The sequence below is a fragment of the Seriola aureovittata genome, chromosome 14 (assembly GCF_021018895.1).
Source record: "Seriola aureovittata isolate HTS-2021-v1 ecotype China chromosome 14, ASM2101889v1, whole genome shotgun sequence".
Taxonomy (NCBI): domain Eukaryota; kingdom Metazoa; phylum Chordata; class Actinopteri; order Carangiformes; family Carangidae; genus Seriola; species Seriola aureovittata.
The window spans coordinates 4,772,475-4,792,526 of NC_079377.1; the positions used below are offsets into that span (position 1 = coordinate 4,772,475).

At 39.1% G+C, this 20,052-nt stretch overlaps 1 protein-coding gene across 2 annotated transcripts in view; it reads right to left on the reverse strand.

Annotated features, from left to right (window-relative positions):
• LOC130181362 (regulator of microtubule dynamics protein 2) overlaps nucleotides 1-19,772 on the reverse strand; it is a 31,567-nt gene extending 11,795 nt beyond the window's left edge. The window contains exons 1-5 of one of the 2 annotated variants that reach the window (XM_056395523.1): nucleotides 19,699-19,772; nucleotides 16,283-16,750; nucleotides 5,338-5,515; nucleotides 5,151-5,253; nucleotides 3,547-3,607 (exon numbers count right to left, since the gene is read on the reverse strand). In XM_056395523.1, coding sequence (XP_056251498.1) covers nucleotides 3,547-3,607; nucleotides 5,151-5,253; nucleotides 5,338-5,515; nucleotides 16,283-16,728 — 788 coding nt within the window. In that variant the 5' untranslated portion in view covers nucleotides 16,729-16,750; nucleotides 19,699-19,772. Of the gene's footprint in view, nucleotides 1-3,546; nucleotides 3,608-5,150; nucleotides 5,254-5,337; nucleotides 5,516-16,282; nucleotides 16,751-18,379; nucleotides 18,465-19,698 lie in introns of those variants that run through there. The other variant, XM_056395524.1, reaches the window with a different exon arrangement.
• Between the last annotated feature and the right edge of the window lie 280 nt (nucleotides 19,773-20,052).

Below are 20,052 nucleotides of genomic sequence, written 5' to 3' on the forward strand. Positions count from 1 at the left end.
ACTGACTTAGTGCTACACAAACAAATACAAACCCACAGAATGGGTTGCACAGTTTTTCAAATTGTGGTTAAACATAAATGTTTGTGAATGTGTACACCAGAGCCAGACAGATACTGGACCAATACCAGCACCAATATCAATGTTGAAATTTTTTTTTTTTTTTTTTTTAATCTGATGATGGTATATGAGTGATTATTGTCTTTTTTACATATTCACTTTATATAAAACATTCCTTAAATTGTTACTTGATACTTATAGGCCAAAATATTGGCTGGGAAAACATAATATCAGCCTCTTTATAGTTCTTGCAAATTTCTCTTGATTGTACTAATTTAGGCAAAATGAAATGACAAGCTAAAATGTTTAGTACACTGGCCTTTAGCAGCATATCTGCAATGTGATGTGAAGATGATAAATCTACTTGTAATGTAGCACAGTAAGACACATATGATGTAGATTCTGACACTTGTGGAGGATCAGCCCCTGAAGTCGTGCACCGCTGCAGTGGTTGCATCTTTCACAGAGACAGTGTGTGTTCACTAACACCTGTGACTTGCCCTGCAAGGTACAGATACAACAGAGCAGGTTTTTTGAGACGGTCCTCCTCACCCTACCAGCTCAGCTGTCACTCAAAGACCTCTGAGTGAAAATGCTTTCTGGTCACCGGAGTTTATCAGCTACAATATGTGAATATACTGAATAGACAACCTAATTAAAAATAAATCATCAGTAATCATGATCATCATAAATAATAATATGGAGGGACTATATATTTTGCTCCAAACTTGCAAATATGAATGGATTGTAAAAAATTAATTCCTATCACAGAATATTTTAATTGAAGATACAAAATTTACTGCTGCTATAAAACAACTTCACGTTTTACACTGAACAATCATCATTATGCAGATTCTGTGATTAGGAAGTGTGTGAACCAATATTCAAGATTGGCAAAGGCCACTTAACATATATATTTTCACTTATGCCTTTAAATATTATTTGGGGGTTTCTGGATGAAAACTGACAGGTTAAAAAAAAGAGAATCATGTCTACTTTTGTATTAAATAAACAAAAAATAAAAAAGTAATATGACAAAAAAAAAAAAAATCCTTTTTTTCCCAGTTTATCTAAAGTAATATGACACTTTGACATTTGGCACTGTAATTAATTAAAAACTGCTTTAACACAACAGAGGTTGTGCCGCATCAAACTTGACACTTTTGTTATTCTTGCCTTTCGAGGATTTTAGCCACTGTGAGGAATAAGAGTGAGTCAGCGGGCCGTGCTTTGGGTAGGGTTGGGCCGATGGCTGACAGTCATCCCGATGTTGAACGCAGCATCGTCTTTCTCTGTTAATTAATTAACTGTTATGTGTTGGTGATGTTGCGTGCACATTTCAGTTATGCATTTATCTTGTTTGTGCCATATTTTTACAAGATTAAAAAAAAGCTGATATAAAACTTTATTGTGGATTCATGTGGACTTTCATATTTAAAAAAATATTCAGCATCCGTTTGAACCCTTTCCAAGACTTTAATCGAGTTAAATTAGGGTAGATGGGAATGGAAAGGTTTAAAAAGCCATACATTCACTGAGGCTATGTAAAGAAGTCTCTATAAGTAGTTTCAGTGGCAGAGCAGGAACTGACTGGCAGCATGTCTAAACAACATCTGCCAAATTGTGACGAGCTGGGCGGCATTCAGGAAAACAGGTGACAAGTTTTCTCACGGCATCGGTACACTAAGTAAACAGTTACCTCAGACATAAACTTCCTTGCAACACTGCCTGGCACCGTCCCCAGTCCCTGCCTCCTCCCTTCTCAAAGTGCGGCTTTACCTACTTTGCCCTGTCCATTCAACTTAGGCTGCGTTTCTGTTCGGTTTAAGAATCTTACAAATTCCATTAGTGGATATAGGATTAAGCATTAAGCTTTTTTAAAGCTGTTGGTCTTAATTAACTAAACAAACACGGCCTTCTATTTCACTTAACGTCTCGGGTGCTGCGGTATGTGCATGAGCTAACGCTAATTATTCCCTAACGAACAGAGCAAACAGGGCTGCTGGCTCCAGCAGGCGTTGTGGGTCTGTTTTCCAGGAGAAATCTTCACACGCATGTATATAGAAAGTAACCACATGATCTCAATTACACAGGACACTAATTGAGGGGATGTAATTAACGATAACAAATAGGTACACTTTGGAAACTAGTTTTATATAAACAAGCAAACACAAAGCTCTGTTTAACGTATGCAGTTCATATATCCAGGCCTGAATGTTGAACATGAGTTGACCAAATCTAAATAAAAAGGGGCCTTGTATCATTTTTTTGTCAGTGTATTTGAAGCAGACTTTGTAGCTGATCTCACAGTTGCATCTGGTGCAATCTTCATCTCACTACTGCAGCCAGGGAGTCCATGTATCATCAGCAGTCAAGTTTTGACATGAGCAGTGTTTCAGGAGGGGAATGCACCACTGGGGCCTGCACAAATACGAACGGGATGCATGCCATCAGGCCCTCTCTGCACAACTAATTAAAGCAAGGTTTTTTTTTTCCCCTGAGTCACAGAGCAACCGGGGAGGTATACAAGGGGAGATGAGGTTCTCCCGATTTCCTTTCCTTTAATTTGTCTGAGAATCACCTATGGCTGCAAAATTTCCCTTAACTTACTGTTATACTAAAGAACACCCAGAGAAACTTCCACTAGCTGCAACCAAATAATCATTTCTCAGTAATTTCTGCAGAACAAATCAGAGAATAGACCATAGCACGAACATAGTACATCAAATGCAGACAAATGTTATGGGCTGGACACAACCCAACAATGCCTTGCCACCAAGTGCAACACCTGTGTAAATTCAAACACTAAAGCTGTGCAGCTCGTGCTGTGACACAACTGCCAACAACAACTGCAATAACAGACGACCATTAATCAAGAGTTATTCCAGTGTAACCGTCAGTCTATCTGAGCGAAGTGAACTTGGGCCGTGTTTACATTCCTGAAAGTGGATGTGATGCTATCGGGTGGATGAGGGGGTGACCTGCAGGAAGGAGATGTTTAGGAGGTAAGCTACTTATTATCTCACAAACATGCATGTCTGCAAAGCATATAGCATTGGGCCCAAAGAATAAATGAACATAATGTACATTTTAAGTCACTCTGACATCTACCCCTGTGGGCTTTTTCTCAAGAGTTTCCTCTTGATTCATTCAAGTTACATTTACTAAACCGCCCAAAGAAATACCTGAGTCAAACAGCCAGTCAAACACTGAGGAACAGCTGCTCCAGGCACTGGCAGGCACGTCACTCAAAAGCACAGCCCCACTCATGTGGGGAAAGTACCCGTTTTATGTTTTCATTCTGTCTAATTCAACTATCGGTGATTCCCATAATGGGGCTCAGTGATAGCAAGTCACATGCCATCAAACTGTATCTTCACGTATGCTTGATTTGCTTTTGAAATGGCAGCTGGAAAGACTTTATTGAAAAGAACAAAATGCAGCTGTTAAATGATGAAATGTGGAAGGAAGGAAACAACTCAAACCTACCACTGATGACTTTCAGCACATGTAGGGTTCAGGCTCACAGCCTCCTCACCGACTTTCTTCCCTAAGAGGAGAGGAAAGATAAGACAACAGATAATGATGCTCTGCTGAAACACATATTCAACGCACGCAATTCACCGCGGACATTCTTGTTCATATGACAAAAGAAGAGAGTGCGGATTAGTGGAGTTGAGGCGTGTGTTGCCTGAGAAAACACAACAGGACATGCATACATCAAGAAACATCAGCAGGCGCTGGATTAAAGCAATAAAAAACAAGTGGTATGAAATGCAATACAGGAAGAGAGCTCAGTTTTAAATCCTTCATCACCCAGTGGAGAGTGTCTCATTCCATCTGCTCTATTAATATCCTGATGAATGTTAAATATGATGCCCTGCTGCTTTAAATATCCATGTATCTAACACCCTCAACTTTGCTGCGACAAAGGTGTCGCTGCAGTGGGCACCTGGCCAGCTCTAATTAGAGGCACACTGATGAAAAAGGATCACAGAGGAACAGGTCAATCCAGTCTGAACTATAGAACCGAATCACACAACAGCCTCAGTTTGTGACAAAAAAAAGCATTACAATCTATCGTAGAAAGTCTTAGAGTGTAATACAAGCCAAGCACAGACAGTCACTGTACCCTACTCTTAAAAGGGGCCTTGTCACAAATCTGCCAAATTGTATGATATTGACTTTGAGGCATATCAGATGAATGTCCAGTAAATAGTGCTACTATGCAAATTTAAAAAAAAAAAACAAAAAAAAAAACCAGATGTATCTAAATAATAAACAAGCTTTGTCCATAACTGTGGCACTTCTACACATTGAAAAACATAAAAAAAAATTAAAAAAAAGATTTACCATCTCGTGGTTGTATGCCTCCATCAACCAGCCAGAAATAAAGTCACAACCTCTTCTTCTGTTCCCGAGTTATGGTGTTGAATTAGTGTTTTTGCAAAACATCACAACGTCAAACTGTTAATCGTTTGGATATAAAATGTCATCATGTCATCGTTTTATCCAGTTAGACATTTGTGTTAAATGTGTCATTACTAGTGTGTGAATTCTTCAGTGATGGCCAAAAACATGTTTGTGAGGTCACAGTAAATCTATTGAGGATTTGACCTTTAACCTGCCTATAAATGTCTGTGTCTTGTATCAAGAACCAAATAAACAGTGAACAGTTAACAAAGGCTTTTTTAGATATTGTTATTAGCATCAGCAGCACTTGTGTGGGGATATTTAAGTAATGCAGCCAGATATTGAAATATGACATATTAGTACCAACTCAGACTTTATGAGTGTTTCTTTATTAAAATGGATGACTATGCACCACGTGAAGATCACACTTGCAGTTAATCCTATCTGATCCATTGTGGACTGTTGCCACGTGTATTTTCTAAGTTGCCGATTCATCGTGGGCCAACAACTCAAACCAACTGACTGAGATCATTGCAGAAATACAGAATTGCACGGATTTAGATTTTCCCAAATGAGACACTGACATCTGAGGCTCCAGCTGTGGTTATGACATTATAGTACCTCACATCCTTACTGGGATGCTCAGCAAATGAGGCATAAAACAAGGTTTGGTAAATTACCAGTTTCTGCGTGGGTCTTCTTCTCCTCCTGAGTGGAGCTGACGTCATGGACATCACAGTAAGCTCGGATTAGGCGCCACAGAAATGATGAGTTCTGTTCAAACTACAGAAGTACATCAAAGTGTTAGGACACAGCCAAACAGCTACAAAGTGAATATATGCAGGGTCAACAACCAGTTAATCACACCTCCTCTCTCTGCTCCAAGAGGATTTTGAGACTTTCCCTTTTGTCAGACTCAGTGCCCTGATGCAGACAGTCGATCCGCTCAAGGAGGACACATAACTTGTCCGCAGGCTGTTCTTCATCTTTCTGTTCTGCATCACTTGGCTCTTCTTCCTCAGAGTCTGTCAGTGCAGTCATATACCTGAATGCACAAAAAAAACAGAGGGCAGAATGTGTCAGTTAAAGAAAAGGTGCAGTATCAGTTTTACTGCAGTTTGTTTTGTTTGCTGTGGATTATTTCACTGGAACATTTTGAAAGGTTATACTGATGTTTTCACACTTGCGTCACATTTATGTCTGTCTATGTATAAAATGTTTATTTTAGTCTCTCTTGAACAAAGGAACCCAATCTCAATGAGACTATTTTCACTGCTTAAATAAAGGAAACATTTAAAAATTAAAGAGCTGCACTGAATACCCTGGCAGGTCCAATCACAAGACAAGACTGTCTCCATCCTCCTGATGTGCAGCTTCACCCACGCAAAGCATGAATAAACAGCCCAAATGTTGCTCGTTTCCCTAAAAAATGTAAGACAATGGCCTGCGTCCTGGAACCTCAATCTAAAACCATATCCTACTGGTGAGGTGGAATGAAAACACATCAGCTGAGAAGTGTTTCAGATCAATCAAAATCCCGTTTTAATGGGCGTTTTTACGAGCCGTTTTTCTGCCATGCTGTGCTGATTGTAAAGGATCAATCTTCACTGCCTGTTTACACCCAAATGGCACCAGGTTTGTTTACATAAGTGGGTCACTTAATTGTTTATGAATACTAGCTGTTAAGAAACTCTTGACGTCTTAACGTGGATACCCGAAGGCTTTTACATGAACACAGGGAGACTTGTTTGTCAGGGTGAGGCACGCAACGCTCACATTAGATGCTTTATGGTAGCCTTTCAACTACTGTAGCTGTATGAACTAACACCCCAAGCTAGCACTTAAGAAGCAGCAGTAAAACAAAATAGCTATATTAACAGTACAGGTAGCAATGAAAGAAATAGACAAGGGTGAAAATATGAAAAGCCTCTATTGAGTGTTGGCAGCGGCTGCATGTGCGTCATTGATGGTTAAGGGAACATTTTGGGCTGCGAGCCACGGTTCTGGGGGGATGTGTCAGAGCGGGCCACAGACAGAAACACCACAGACCCAACAGGTGCCTCGTGCTGGAGGCTGCTTCCTGACTCCACCCCACAACACACACACCTTCAACCCAGAGTGCTGTGATTACAGGAGTAATATGAGGGCACTTGAGCTGCTGAGATTTTCTTCAGTCAATAAAAAGGAACTGTCAAGAATGAAGCTCCGCAGCTGACAAAGTCAACAACACAAACAGAGCTGCAATGGTGCGTGCTTAGATGAAGGGAATCTACACAATGTTGTGTTCCCTGTTATGATGTAAACGTATTGCGATTTAAATTAAAATAAATCTGCTTTAAAGTTGCTACAGTTAATATTTTTATATAAAAAAATAAATCACAATTCTTTACAAGAAGAAGATCAGACTTACATTCACCAGATCAGAAAGACAAACCCTAAATGAATGCTAATGTTGCTTCCCGTTTCTGAGTGTGTGTACAAGCAACTGTTAGCTAACAAGTTCACCATATCAACTTTAAAGATCACAATTTGTCAGTGTTGAAATTCTACTATATTCATATTTCTATATTAATAATGAATGAAATTATTTGTTTTTGCTGCCCCCAAGTGGAGAAAACATTAGTTAACCTCACGATGATTTGTCACGCAAGCACGCTGCCCGGCACCCGCATAGCCAATAGAAATATGGCTTCTAGCCAGGCACGGAAAGTAAAGGAAATGTAGACCTATAACCGGTCACTGTGGAAAGGTTGCCAGTCCCTGGTGCTAACGCCTGTTTCTTAGCACTGGAAAGATGCATCTTTGTTGCTGGCAACAATAGACTGTAAACACAGTAAGGGTTTCCCACTTCACAGTGATGTGTCCCGCTAGAAGTTTGGAAAACTCCTCCTATGTTTGCTCCGTCCTCCGCGACTCCCCTGAAGTGTACGCTGACCTGAGTGCCGAGCAAAGCTAAGACCGCATCCTGTCTGAAAGCCCCATTACACAGCAATATCTATCTAAAATTTGCACACATCAGCTAACTTTAGCCACCATTATCTACTGGTCATAACAGACCAAGTAAGGCTGTGAAGGCAAGACCCCCGAGTGTATTAAATTGAGCAAAGGCTGCTTTTTATTGCTCATTAATTTAACTTTAATGAAGATTTTGTTTTTCATTCTTTCAAAAGTTACATATTCTAGCTTTAAAGTAGAAGTAGTTTAAATTTTTTGTGATATAGAGTGTGAACTGTGTGACCTGTCAGACTGTACTTCATTCACATTCAGTGGCTTAGTAGGAAACGGAGAATCACTGTAACTGCAAGAAACTAGACTTTACAGTATCTTCATTTTAATCTCCATCTGTTTTCATACCATCATTTTGGGATCGTGCACCAAAGCCTTTCTACAATGTCGCTCTCTGCACAAACCCCTGAGTAAACCCTAAAACCTGCAGGCAAGGCTCAAACCGTTTATTGGCCAATACACCCCAGCTTTAAAAAATCTGAATGGGTGTGCTTCAGTGTTTACTCTTCCTTTTTCTGTCTGGCCACACCATATTATAGAGCAATAAACAGGCCTGCCATTAAACTGTAGCAAGACAGTCACATTATTGTACTTTGTGTCATTCATTCATCCCTAATTCATTCATTCATCCTTTTGTTCTTTTATTCATTCAGCAGTCCGTTTTTCCTCCCTCCCTGCAGTTATTTACTCAGTGGAGCTGGAGAGACAGGCAGCTCAGTACTGAGTGATCAGCGCATTCCTGTCACGCCATTCCACGGCTCATGAATCACTTGAGTTGAAAGAAAAAAGGAGCTAAGGATCTATTTGTAATACTGTGTGTTTTTATGTAATGCATATATGTTTGTGCGGGAACCATTATTATCCTTGAAATGTTTCTAGAAGTGCACGGCTTTGAAAGAACAAGTTTAAATACTGTCATCTTTACACCAACACTATCTAGGTACATAATATACCAGCAGGCCTTCCTATGACTCACACATGACAAGAAATGAAATTATTTTCTGCAGGCAAATTCGAGGGCAGGGCGGAAAAGAGCATTTAATACCTGTTCTTACATGCAAAAATTTAACAAAATTAAAAAATACACAAACATTCACAAGCTCACAAATATGAGCAGCTGCTTGCTTTTCTGTTTTACATCACTATAAATTAAATACCTTTGGCTTTTTTCATTGTTGATCAAACAAAATAAGAGATTTGGAGTAGGGCTGCGACTAACAATTTTTTTCATTCTTGAATGAGTTTTGGATTATTTTTTCCAACCTCCCATTTAATCGTTCAGTCATTTAAAAATTCATATCAAATTTTTCCAGTCCGACGTCTGTAAATTGCTGGGTTTTTTTCCAAGAAAAAGTCTGAACCCGGAGATATTGAGTTTAGTCAAAAGAATGTTAGTTTAATTGATAATGAGTAAAATCATTTATCTCTATGGTAATCCTAAATAAGGTAATCCAGTAATAGAGATGTCAGTTGTGTATATAGTTGTTAATTTCCTTATTTGTGTGACTGTGATAATTTGTCATGTGATCCATGTATATGTATTTATTGCACCTGTGAATGCTCTTGTAATTCTACTGAGTGAACCTGCAGAAGCCAAAGGAGAAATGTGTTATTTGCTCTAATCAAAGTCACAGTGAAGTCATCTCAGTGTGCGGTGGTTCATTTTGATTTTCACTTCCTGCAAACAACCAGCACCTGATTACCAATATTGCCTGTGCATGGGGGAGTTTTGTTTACAGTAATATAGCTAATCTAACATACACAGGTATTTTAAAACCGATAACTGAAATGTATAATAAGCAGAACTCATTAAACCAAGTCAGAACCAGAATCAGTAAATCTGGCCCACTTCAATATCAGGTTTTATCTTCTTCTTTGTATTCAGCTAAACGAAACAGTGCAGTATCTACCCGTGCTGAGTCCAACCTCACAACACTCTCACTATGTAAAGTCAAAGACTGGAAAGGTTCAAGTTTTGTTTTTAAGAGGCTGTGTACTCACTGGGTGAGATCAGCCTTTCAGTATACAGACCCAAAGGGGCAATGACGGGATCTCTCAATAGGGCTTAGTAATGGCAGTCTCCCTGGTTACACTATTCAAAACAAACCTGAGTTACCATCCCAACATCGACCGGGCCTTGGAACATGCAGCCCGTCTTATTCAGTGTGTGGAGCTGTGGTGGCAGTACCAAGGAAAGCCTGTGCTACAACAATGGCTGACTTGACTGGAGAGAGTCCAGTTGTTCGTTCTCAACACCCCCCAAAAGGCTGGACAGGGATTGACTCTTTAGATTTTAACTTCCACTTTCAGCTGCTGAGCCACCTGCTGACAACAGACCGGGTTTCTAACTATACCCTGCTCGGTTGTGTTAAGTAATACAGGTGGAAAATAGACATGGGATGAAAAATAACCTGTCATTTATCTCTCACAGACACACAATAACGTCACAAGTTAATAATGAATACAACCATTCACCTTGTGTGTTCATGCAACCATAAGTAACTCTTCTCTTTGTTCTTAAAATAGTAGGAGGAAGAAACAAGTTTGGAGACTGGGGTTTGTGCATAGTTGTATACAAATGACGCTCTGGCTTGTGATTCTGCCAAAAGGCAAAGAGGCGATAAATAAATTTGAACAGGAGACAGAATGACACGTTCACTAACAGACAATGAAACTCTAGAAATTTCTAAGAAACAGAAAAGAAATGTGAATGAAAAAGAGCCAGTGACATGAAGAGAAGTTCACTTCTCTAATAATAGATTTACCAAATCATCAAGGACACTCAATAAGCACACAGCTGCAGGTGAAAACATTGATAATTCTCTGTGGGTTCATCACTAAGAGTGACTGCTTTCACATATATGTAGGCAGGTGATCTATTGTTAATATAAAAACTAGTGATTATAGCTGTTTTAATGTAACACAGAAAATTGGAAATATCAACATTTCTTTATTCCCCAAATTTGCTTGAGCGTTTTAAAGTCAAGGTTGTTGGACCATTAAAAGGTCCCATATAGTATAAAGGTAGATGTCCATGTGTTGTTTGATTATAAAGCAGTTCTAGGTTCTATATTGATACTGTGAAAGTTTCAAAGCCTCAGTCCACAGAGAAATGCACACAGCCTGTATTCAGAAACTGAGCTTTAAAACCAGCCGTCAGGACTTCTGTAACTTTGTGATGTCATAAACCAATCATCAAAGCAGTCACCATCCTCAGCCATGCCACAACCCCCGCTCACCTGGACCCACCATCCAGCTTTGCAGGATTTAGTTTGTGGTGTTTACCTGAAATCTGTAAATTTTTTATTCAATCACTCAGCCAACAGTCAGCCAATCAGAAGAGAAGCTCAGAGCCTCCTATCTTCTGATTGGCTCACCGGCCTTAAAAACCACAAATATATCTTCGCATGGATCAACGCTTTAAATAACACTGGAAAAGTGTAAAATTTGGAGCTTTAAAGCAGACATGAATGAAGTCAGGTATCGACGGACAGTTGACTGGGGACACAACAGACAGGTGAAAGTGTATGCTCTCTGTATACTGTACTCTTAAAACTCAACTTAATAAATATGTTTATTTGGCTAAGAGCTTTTCTTTGAAGTATGAATCTGAAGATATTAATGTGAATGATTTGGATGCGGACAGCTGCGGAGCAACATGTACGATGACGTCACGGGGAAGACAGACTAAAGCTTTTAATCACAAAGCAGACAATGAGCTCCTTTCTCTCTTTCTAAACATTTCTGTGTGTGTTGACCAGGCTTGCCCCGTCACTAAACAAAACTGCTTCTTAAATCTGCTTAAATCAACAACTATCCAGTGGCATAAATGCAATTTTTTGGACAAGGAAAAAAGAAGAGGTAATATCCTTGAGCTACAGCGACGTGATGTGAATAATAAACTTAGTGGGAACTGTTCAAGGAATTACAAGTTCCTACAAGACACTTTTAAATGAGGCCTTTGACAGCTTGGCACACAGACAGGGTGATTGATGGGTCTCCTTACCTGAAGAGAGGTAGCGCTGAAGACGCTGTTGTGACATATGAGGAGTGAATGGAGTTCAACGTGCCAGTGGCTGGGTCTACATGTTCCCTATTGTGATCGACACAACCCCGCTTCATAATTTTGACATCTTGTCACACTAATTGTTCTGTTACTGGTGAACATTATTGTTATTATTATTATTATTATTATTATTATGACGACACAGACTCCGATTGGACCTAGACTGTTTTATCAATGTGCCAACACTGGTCACACTTGAAATCTCTCTGTAAGCACACAGGACAAAGTCTGATCTACAAAGAAAAAGAAAAACAATAATTTCTATATTTTGTAATCAATCTAATTATACAACCAGAAATAACATGTCAACACAAAATCATTAAGCAATCAACTCCAGAAAGTTATAAAAACAGTCGTTTGCTTATTTGTGATGTTCTGCAGCACAGCTTGCATGAAGATTTGTGGAAGGCCCTGTTTATATGTGCATGATGCCCCCTGTTGGAAATGTGTTGCCCCAATAACAACATTAGTATATAAAAATTTGAAATTTAAGATTTTTTTTCTCGCTAATTTATTAAATCAGTTGCTCATTGCTTGTAAAACTGAGAGCATGCAGCACCTTGAGATGGGTGCTTGCAAACTTACATTTTGCACCAAGCAATAAATACACTAATCCTGCTCATTTTAAATGTATTATTAAGGCTTTACATTTTAACAAACATGCAATGACTACTACCCGGCCTTTAGAATCACGGCTCTCATGGGGGTATTGTGCTGAGATATTATACTTCCACAGGCTGAGCAGACACCGAGAGCCTTTAAATGGATGTGAGGATTAGGGGTGTAACTGGCTCCTTTGGGAGAACACACACGATTCCCTAAGGGGCTGGAATTTCTTCACTGTGCTATTCCCACTCACCCCCACACCCTCTGCTCATGCAAATAACAGAGCGGCAGGAAAGGCTCTTTAATTATGGGAGGTGTGTGCGTGATGTGATTTCTTTTCAAGCATAATAACCTGAGCTGTAATTAAGAGCATTTGATGCAGCCAACGACTGTCACTCAAACAGGCTGTCTCGCACCTCCACCTGCTCCTCTAGCCAGTGAGCAGGGTGATGCTAACATAAGTACAGGCAGGATGATCTGACATGTTTATCCATCAAAAAGAAGACTCATATGATCACCTGTCTATGAGCTGTCTTACTACTCCAATGGCAACAAATGCACATGACCTGAAATACTTTTAGGGTGATAGCACAACTTTTCACGCTGGTTGAAACAGGTTAGATAAGATTTACTGCTTGAAAATGAAATGAATACAGATGCTACATTAACGTTCAAGAGACAAGAACCAAGAAAACCGCATTCACAAAATGTTCCTGCCCACATGCATCTGAATTATCTCAAGCATCTTAAACGTTATATAACAAGTGACGTTGGTGTCTTTCCTGGAAACAACATAAACAAAAAAAAAGGAATGTGATTCTTAGAGGACACAGATGGTAAAACACAACACTGATTACTGGATGTTCAGCTGGCCCACTTTATGTTGTTGTAGTTGTAAAAGATTGCTCTAAGGCAGTTGATTAATCATTGTGAGGAAAGTAACAGAGATGGGGAGGAGCCACACAGCTCTGATCTGAGGCTTAGTGCACACGTAAAACCTGTGTGGCTAGGTGAGAGCTGCTGCACTTGTGTTTTGAAGTCTTCTTGGCACTTCTCATGCTATACTTCCTACACAACTGAAGCAGTGGTCAATCCAGGTTAAGTACTCGAATGACAGACAAAATCTCCATCCTGGCCCCTGTGTAGACCTCCATGTGCTACGCCACCAAAACTCAAAGCTGAGTCGCGTGCTGAGAATATATATAATCGTGTCCAAGAAAAACTGAAGTCTGCCTGGCTGCTGAAAACATTAAACCCTCGGCTTAATCATCAGCATTTAACTGTGGATATTTGTTTTTATAAGATGAGATTTTAAATGGCAGTCCATTCAAAAGGAACACATCTGTTGTTTATACTCTCTAAGGTTGGCATGAGTTCAAGGCATTTGGCTGAGGGTAGAGGTGGATGACTGGGCATGCAGTGCTTGATTAGTCTGCTGTTCTCTGCAGCACCTGAGGCACATATACAAACCGTCACAACTATAATTTAGTGCATAAAACGAGTAGGCGAGTTTAACTGGTTAAGTGTGAGGTCCACAGGATTTTTGATCTGCATACTGATCAATATATAAGGTTGTTCATGTGGAAATTAACCTGAAATCAAATTACAGTTTGCCACCTGTTGAGATGTTTATCTGTTGTGAATTTATCCTTCAGGAATGATTTACATGATTGGATCCTAAAGAAAGTTTGTGGCTGATTCTAATATATTGGACTATATTATTATAAATGCATTGGTTTGTGTTCTAAAGAATGTAACAGAGGTAGATATTTTACAGCCATTTTAATACATTTTACACCAACATCTGCCCAGCTGTTGTCTGGAGTCTTCTGCAGAAACTATGTAATAATGACAGTGACTCTAAAATATTACAAGCGCTGTTTCTGAACAATGACCTAAAAGAAAATGTGTTTATTTAATATCAGCATCTATATGTTAATATCATATGTGATCAATGAAATCTAAACTTGATTAATGTAAAAATTTTAAAGAAGACCTATTTTGTTTTTCCTTATTTTCTGCCAGATGCTACTAATGCTACAATGTCAGATGTCCATATTAAACATGGCTAAAGTTTCAAATAATGAGGTAAATGTATGTAAGTAATCTCTCTGAGACAAAAGCACAGATGTCAGCCTGCTCTGAACGTTAGGTTTTCAATGGTCTTTCAGTTCGTCACAGATTTCTCTCTACAGCCTTCTGCTCGGAGCAAAGCTCATTCTCCCAAACAGTCAACCTGAGTAATATCATAGGTACTTCATGGACTCAAATATACAAATAAACAGTGGTGCAGGTTTACTATATAGTCATTTGGTGACAGCAGAATAACATTTTACTAGCAATGTTAGCTTTTGTATTTCCTTACAGCGGGATGTTTTCCATTTCAGTTTGCATTTTAACACCAATCTTTCAATTTTATTGATGGATTGTGATTGAAAGACTAAATCCACTGTTATGTCACACAACAAGCAGATAATGGGTATAATATTTACAGAACAGAGACATCCTGCTGTAATCTTTGCTGCAGTGGATGTTTGTGCTGTCCACTCCAATAACCAGATGTATATCAGAAGTTGCAATTTCCAATTAATTATGCTACGTTACTTAGTTTTAGTTAGTAGTACTGACCCTCGGCAGGCCTACGCCTGTTCGGCCTATCAGAAAGTGGGGAAGTGAGGTTCAACTGAGAGGCTACATAGCAGGCAGTTTGAGATAAATAAGTCCCAGAATAAAAACACAGATCTGAAAGGAGCACGTGAAACTGTCTATTTCACAACTCCACACACTCTGATCTAACATCTAACTGATCTAATCTCAACAGTTTATATGTTTTGATTCACAGAAAACCACACACTCCTCATCTGGTGACCTATTTAGAACAAGAATCAACTTTCACCAACACTCGAGTTCATTTAACTGACTGACATTCTCACACTGTCAATTGTTCCTCATGTTCAAAGCTACATATGAAATAATCATTAGAGAAACTATCTTCTTTAATATTCATACAAAAATACAAAATAATTTCATTTTTTCTTTTGCTCAAATTAACTGGACAACCTTCAGTGCATTCAGTCATATACCACAGGTCAACTTCTGTGAAAACCATATTCTTTATCCTGTTAGTCACTAATGGAGAACACAGCACAAGACACTACTCTGTATCTTTACTATACAAATGTGTAATTATTTAAAAAAACAAATTCATTAGTAAGTCGTATGTTAGGCGGCCACTGCAGTTACAGACAACCGCCTGATACTGCACCAGCCCACCAGAGCAGCACTGCACTGTGCTGGAATCTGGCATAGTGGGCGCAATCAAAAAGTCACATGATCCCTTGGGATTCAGAAAGACTTTTTGCTACACACGTCTTTCTTTATATAAACTGCAGTACACCTAAGAATAAAATGTCCTGGTCATCCCAGGCATTCAATTCCATGCCATTCATGTGTGTGGGCAGTTAGAGTGAGAACCTTGTGCGCTTGCATTTTGGGTACTATAGCGTACGGTACCTGCAGAAATGGAAGGTGCTTTTTCAGGACGATGTGTGAGAAATGAGATGCTCTCATTGGAATTAATGGACTGTAATGTTGGGATCATTCAGATTCATTAATATATCCATTTGTTGCTCGGTACAGTGTGTGATTAGTGTACAAAGTTTTTGATGGACACACTGTACAGTTGTTTTAGCTAAAGATGATCTAGCAGATTAATAATTGTCATGGGAGCAACCATCCATAAAATTACCTCCAATCAGGGGGTTTAAGTCTTCCATAAGGAGGAATTAATATTTGATCTACAAAACAGCCACGAATAGTGTGTGTGTGTGTGTGTGTTTTTTTTCTCCACCCATAAGAGTCAAAGAATGAATAGAATCTCTGTGAATATCTGAATCCTGTGAACAACGGATGGATTCAAATAAGGCATGTAAGTGTGAGCGTGTCATTGAGAGGGGAAGAGGATAAACATTAGCAGTATAACTTTGAGGTTTGCTCTGAGGGGTAGACTGAAGAAAATGCACCACTGTCATGTGAGTTTACATAATTTAAAAGAATTATGTATGGATACATTATTAAATTGAATACTGAAAGTAATGCATATTCTCCCTTGTTTAGAGCGTTTAAAACACTCACCCTCCCTCGCTCTCTGCCTCCTCTGAGCTCCGACCCCCAGCTGTGGTGGCAGTGATAGTGCCTGCAGCTCTTTTCCTCCGTGTTGGCGTGGTCCTGTGCAGAGGGCTGGCTCGACGTGCTTCTTCGCGTCCCCTAAGCTCCTCTCGTACTTGGTCCTGCAGCGTTGGCAGAGCATTCTTCAACGCCTTCATCTCATCCTTCAGTTCGGACACACACTGGATCAGGGCCTCGAGGCGCTCCAGCACCTCAGCCTGACCCGTGGCCAGACCTGGACCATCCACCAACATGACGCCATTCCCCTGTTCATTAGTGCGATTGAGGTAGAATGCCGGGCACGAGCCTCTTCGTCTTGACCTAAAGCCCTGGTAATACACCACAGCCAAACTGATCCCAGCCACTCCAGCAAGTGCTCCCAGAACCAGCACCTTGCTGTCTGCCTGGGCCATCCTGCAGGTCTGCAAAGAGTGCCTATAAAATATATGAGGAAATGTTTTAGGTTACTGACTTTATGAGCATTTTGCTGCTTTCTATAAACAAAAAGAGAAAAGAACACATACTCACTCACATACACTTTAGATATGGTTTAGATATCAAGATGGAAATGCATCAAACAAACAAAAGCATCACAGGTAAGTCTGGGTTTACATCATTGACAATTACCTGTAGTAGTCTGTTAAAATAGCCATTTACAACCTGCTGCTTCCTGTGACTCAATTTCTCCCATCATCAATTATTTTGCTGATTATTTTTTGTATTGATCAATTAATTGTTTAGTCTATGAAATGTCAACAAGAAATGCCCACAACAATTTCGTAGAGCCCATGTTATCTTGTTTTGTCCTTCCCACTGTCAAAAAGCAATATTTGTAACATTTGTGCTTGATAAACTATCATCAAAATTGTTGTCTATTAATTTTCAGACCTATCAACTACGCAATTAAAAGACTAATAATTTAAACAATAAAAAATGGATTACAATTTCATAAGTACATAATCAGCAGCATTTTTAACGTAGAGAATAACTTTATTATGCAAGCAACATGTTTGGACTTGTGGTCATCTAACTAAGTACAGAGTCTATTACTTTCATGTTATTTGGAACATCTGATGATAATACTGAAGCAAGTATCGACTGATAATCAGCTACTTTAACAACTGTCAACAGTGTGTGTTATGGTGACATACAGTATAATAGTGCTGTGGTCATGATTGCTAAGTAGCCAAAGTCAAATGATGAGCATCCATATAAGACAGTTCAAATACCAGACGAGAGTGCATGTTTTAGGTTTAATTTAAAATACACAATAACAGCAACATCTTGATCAGATAGTGACCTTTCACCTTTAACACTGAGTGGAGGGATGATCTGCACTGAGTTTCTCCCTGGCTGATTAGAGTAGTATACGTACTATAGTAACTATAGTTATTGACTTCATTCTTTTCACACTGGTTTCAACACACAGCACAAATGACTGACCATAAACAGACTGCTAAGCTAAGTCAAGGGGAAACACTGGTACACACAGATACAGGAGGTGAATGACATCTTATTAAACGTCTGCACAGTGTCTGTACCCTTTAACTTAACATTTTACCTCTGTCCTGCTTCTGGTTTCGGGAAACTTACACTATGAGAAAGAAAAGCTCTATCTGACAAATGAGTTTAAGAGAATTCATGAATCTGTAGCATAGTATTATAGTAGAAGCTACGTTAAGAATGGCTGGTCAACTAGCTTAGATAATTGGATCAACACTTAATCACCAGCAGGGCGTGTTAGCCAGCAGTCACACAGAAGCTTTTCACAACCTGAACACACTGAGAAAGTCAACGTCTGACAGGGTCTCAGTCGTGCCTGGTCTTCTGCAATCTTGGTTTCATCAACATGATTATTTAACCATATCAATTAGCTGCTAATGACGAAGTCCTGCTGCTAGCTAAAGGTCGCCACTTACGAAACATGAACACTCAAAACAAAGTTACTCGCCAAGGTTAAACGGTTAAAACGCAACAAACCGCTCATATCCAATATATAAAACAGCAGCCATTTACACGAGCAAGTCATATTCAAGTAATAACAAAATTGACAATATTACAGACCTTACAGTACAGGTGAGGAAGGAGGCACTTCTCGGCTTGACGGCTCTCCGGTGTAACTATCAAAACATTCCGTACGTGCTATCGCGCCACAATGAAAGGTTCCGGGGCTTTATCCGCGTTGACGTCATAATAAAAACAACTTACTATGCATGTTTCGCTCAAACACATCCCCAGTGACTATCAGTTTATCATTAAAATCCAAAGGTGGCTGGTGCCGTTTGTTTGTCTGTGTGTACTTGATCTTTGGTACATTTCTGACCATCCATAGTTAGCTGTTGCTTTCCATCCACTTTCTAACATATAAAGTACTTTGTTACATTGTTTCTGAAAGGTTTTAGTTGAATAAAGTTCATTATTATTATTATTATTATTATTATTATTATTATTATTATTATTATTACAACTACTACTATTATGGGGTAATGCTCCACAATCCCAAAGATGTATGTGTCTATGGAAAATACTAGAGCAGTTAAGTGTTTATGCTCCTCCTCAATGATTAATACGTCCTCTGAGTTATCAGCACAAATAGGTTTGTCATTGCCCCTCAGTGTGCTTGTTCTTGGTAAGAAAATGCTGTCGTTATGTCATCATCATCCTTACCATAGAATCACACTGTATGGAGTGTCCGTTTCAGGCTACAGCTCTACTGGTTCACAGTACTATTGTTTGCATATGTTCGATTTGCATTTACCCATTTAGCAGACGATTTTATCCAAGGCACTGTGCAGGTATGTCATTCAGACTGTTAAAATTGCATTAAGTTGAAATGTTACTTTTTAAATCAAAATCACTCTACCATAATAAGCAGTAGTAACACATTTGATTATTGCACACCTGTCAACCTTGTCATCTGACATTTAGTGGCTTTATGTTGATATTGCTATTACACGTTTCTATGTTGTATTTTAATAGTAGAGATGTGGGTGAAATCTAGTGACACATTTAACCCATTTTGGAACATAACTGTCTTTGAGAAGAACTTTCGTTGTTCCTTATCTGTCCTTATCGCCACAACATGTGAGTGCATAATCATTGGCCAAAGTTCAATAGAAGACCTCCAACAGTCTAAGGACTGTGTTGTTTAAAACTACCTATATACTGCACACAAGTAATAATAACTGATAACTCATCAGTCGCTGCAAGTTCTTTTACAAGTTTCATTTACGGTAGAATCTTTCCAATCTCATTTTTATGTACTGCACCTAAACCTTTTTCTGTCCATAATATATCATTATCTTGCATAGTATAACCTATAAATTCATATTATGCTGCTCATAATCATAATTCTATAATAAGAAGCTCAAACAGTGGCTCACCTTTATGATTTGCTCCTCTCTTCTCTGCAGTGAACTCTGTGTGCACCAGGATTTAAAAAGTTACTGAACACATGTATTATCACATCAACCTTGGACCTGCAGCCAGCAAACATGGAGCTGTCCTTACTGGGTTTTATTCAAGTGTTACAAATGGAATATGCTGTGGGGGATAACTAGAGATTTACTCAATGTTTTCCATATTATACATCAGTATAACCACCCTTGCAACACCGCATTTTGTATTTCTTTTTCTTTTTTTTCTTTTTTTGGGGATTTTTTCACATGCCTGTGTTTGTGTTTTTGTTCTTTTTTTTCTCAAATTATCTTTTTCATCTGCACATAGAAACAATGCCA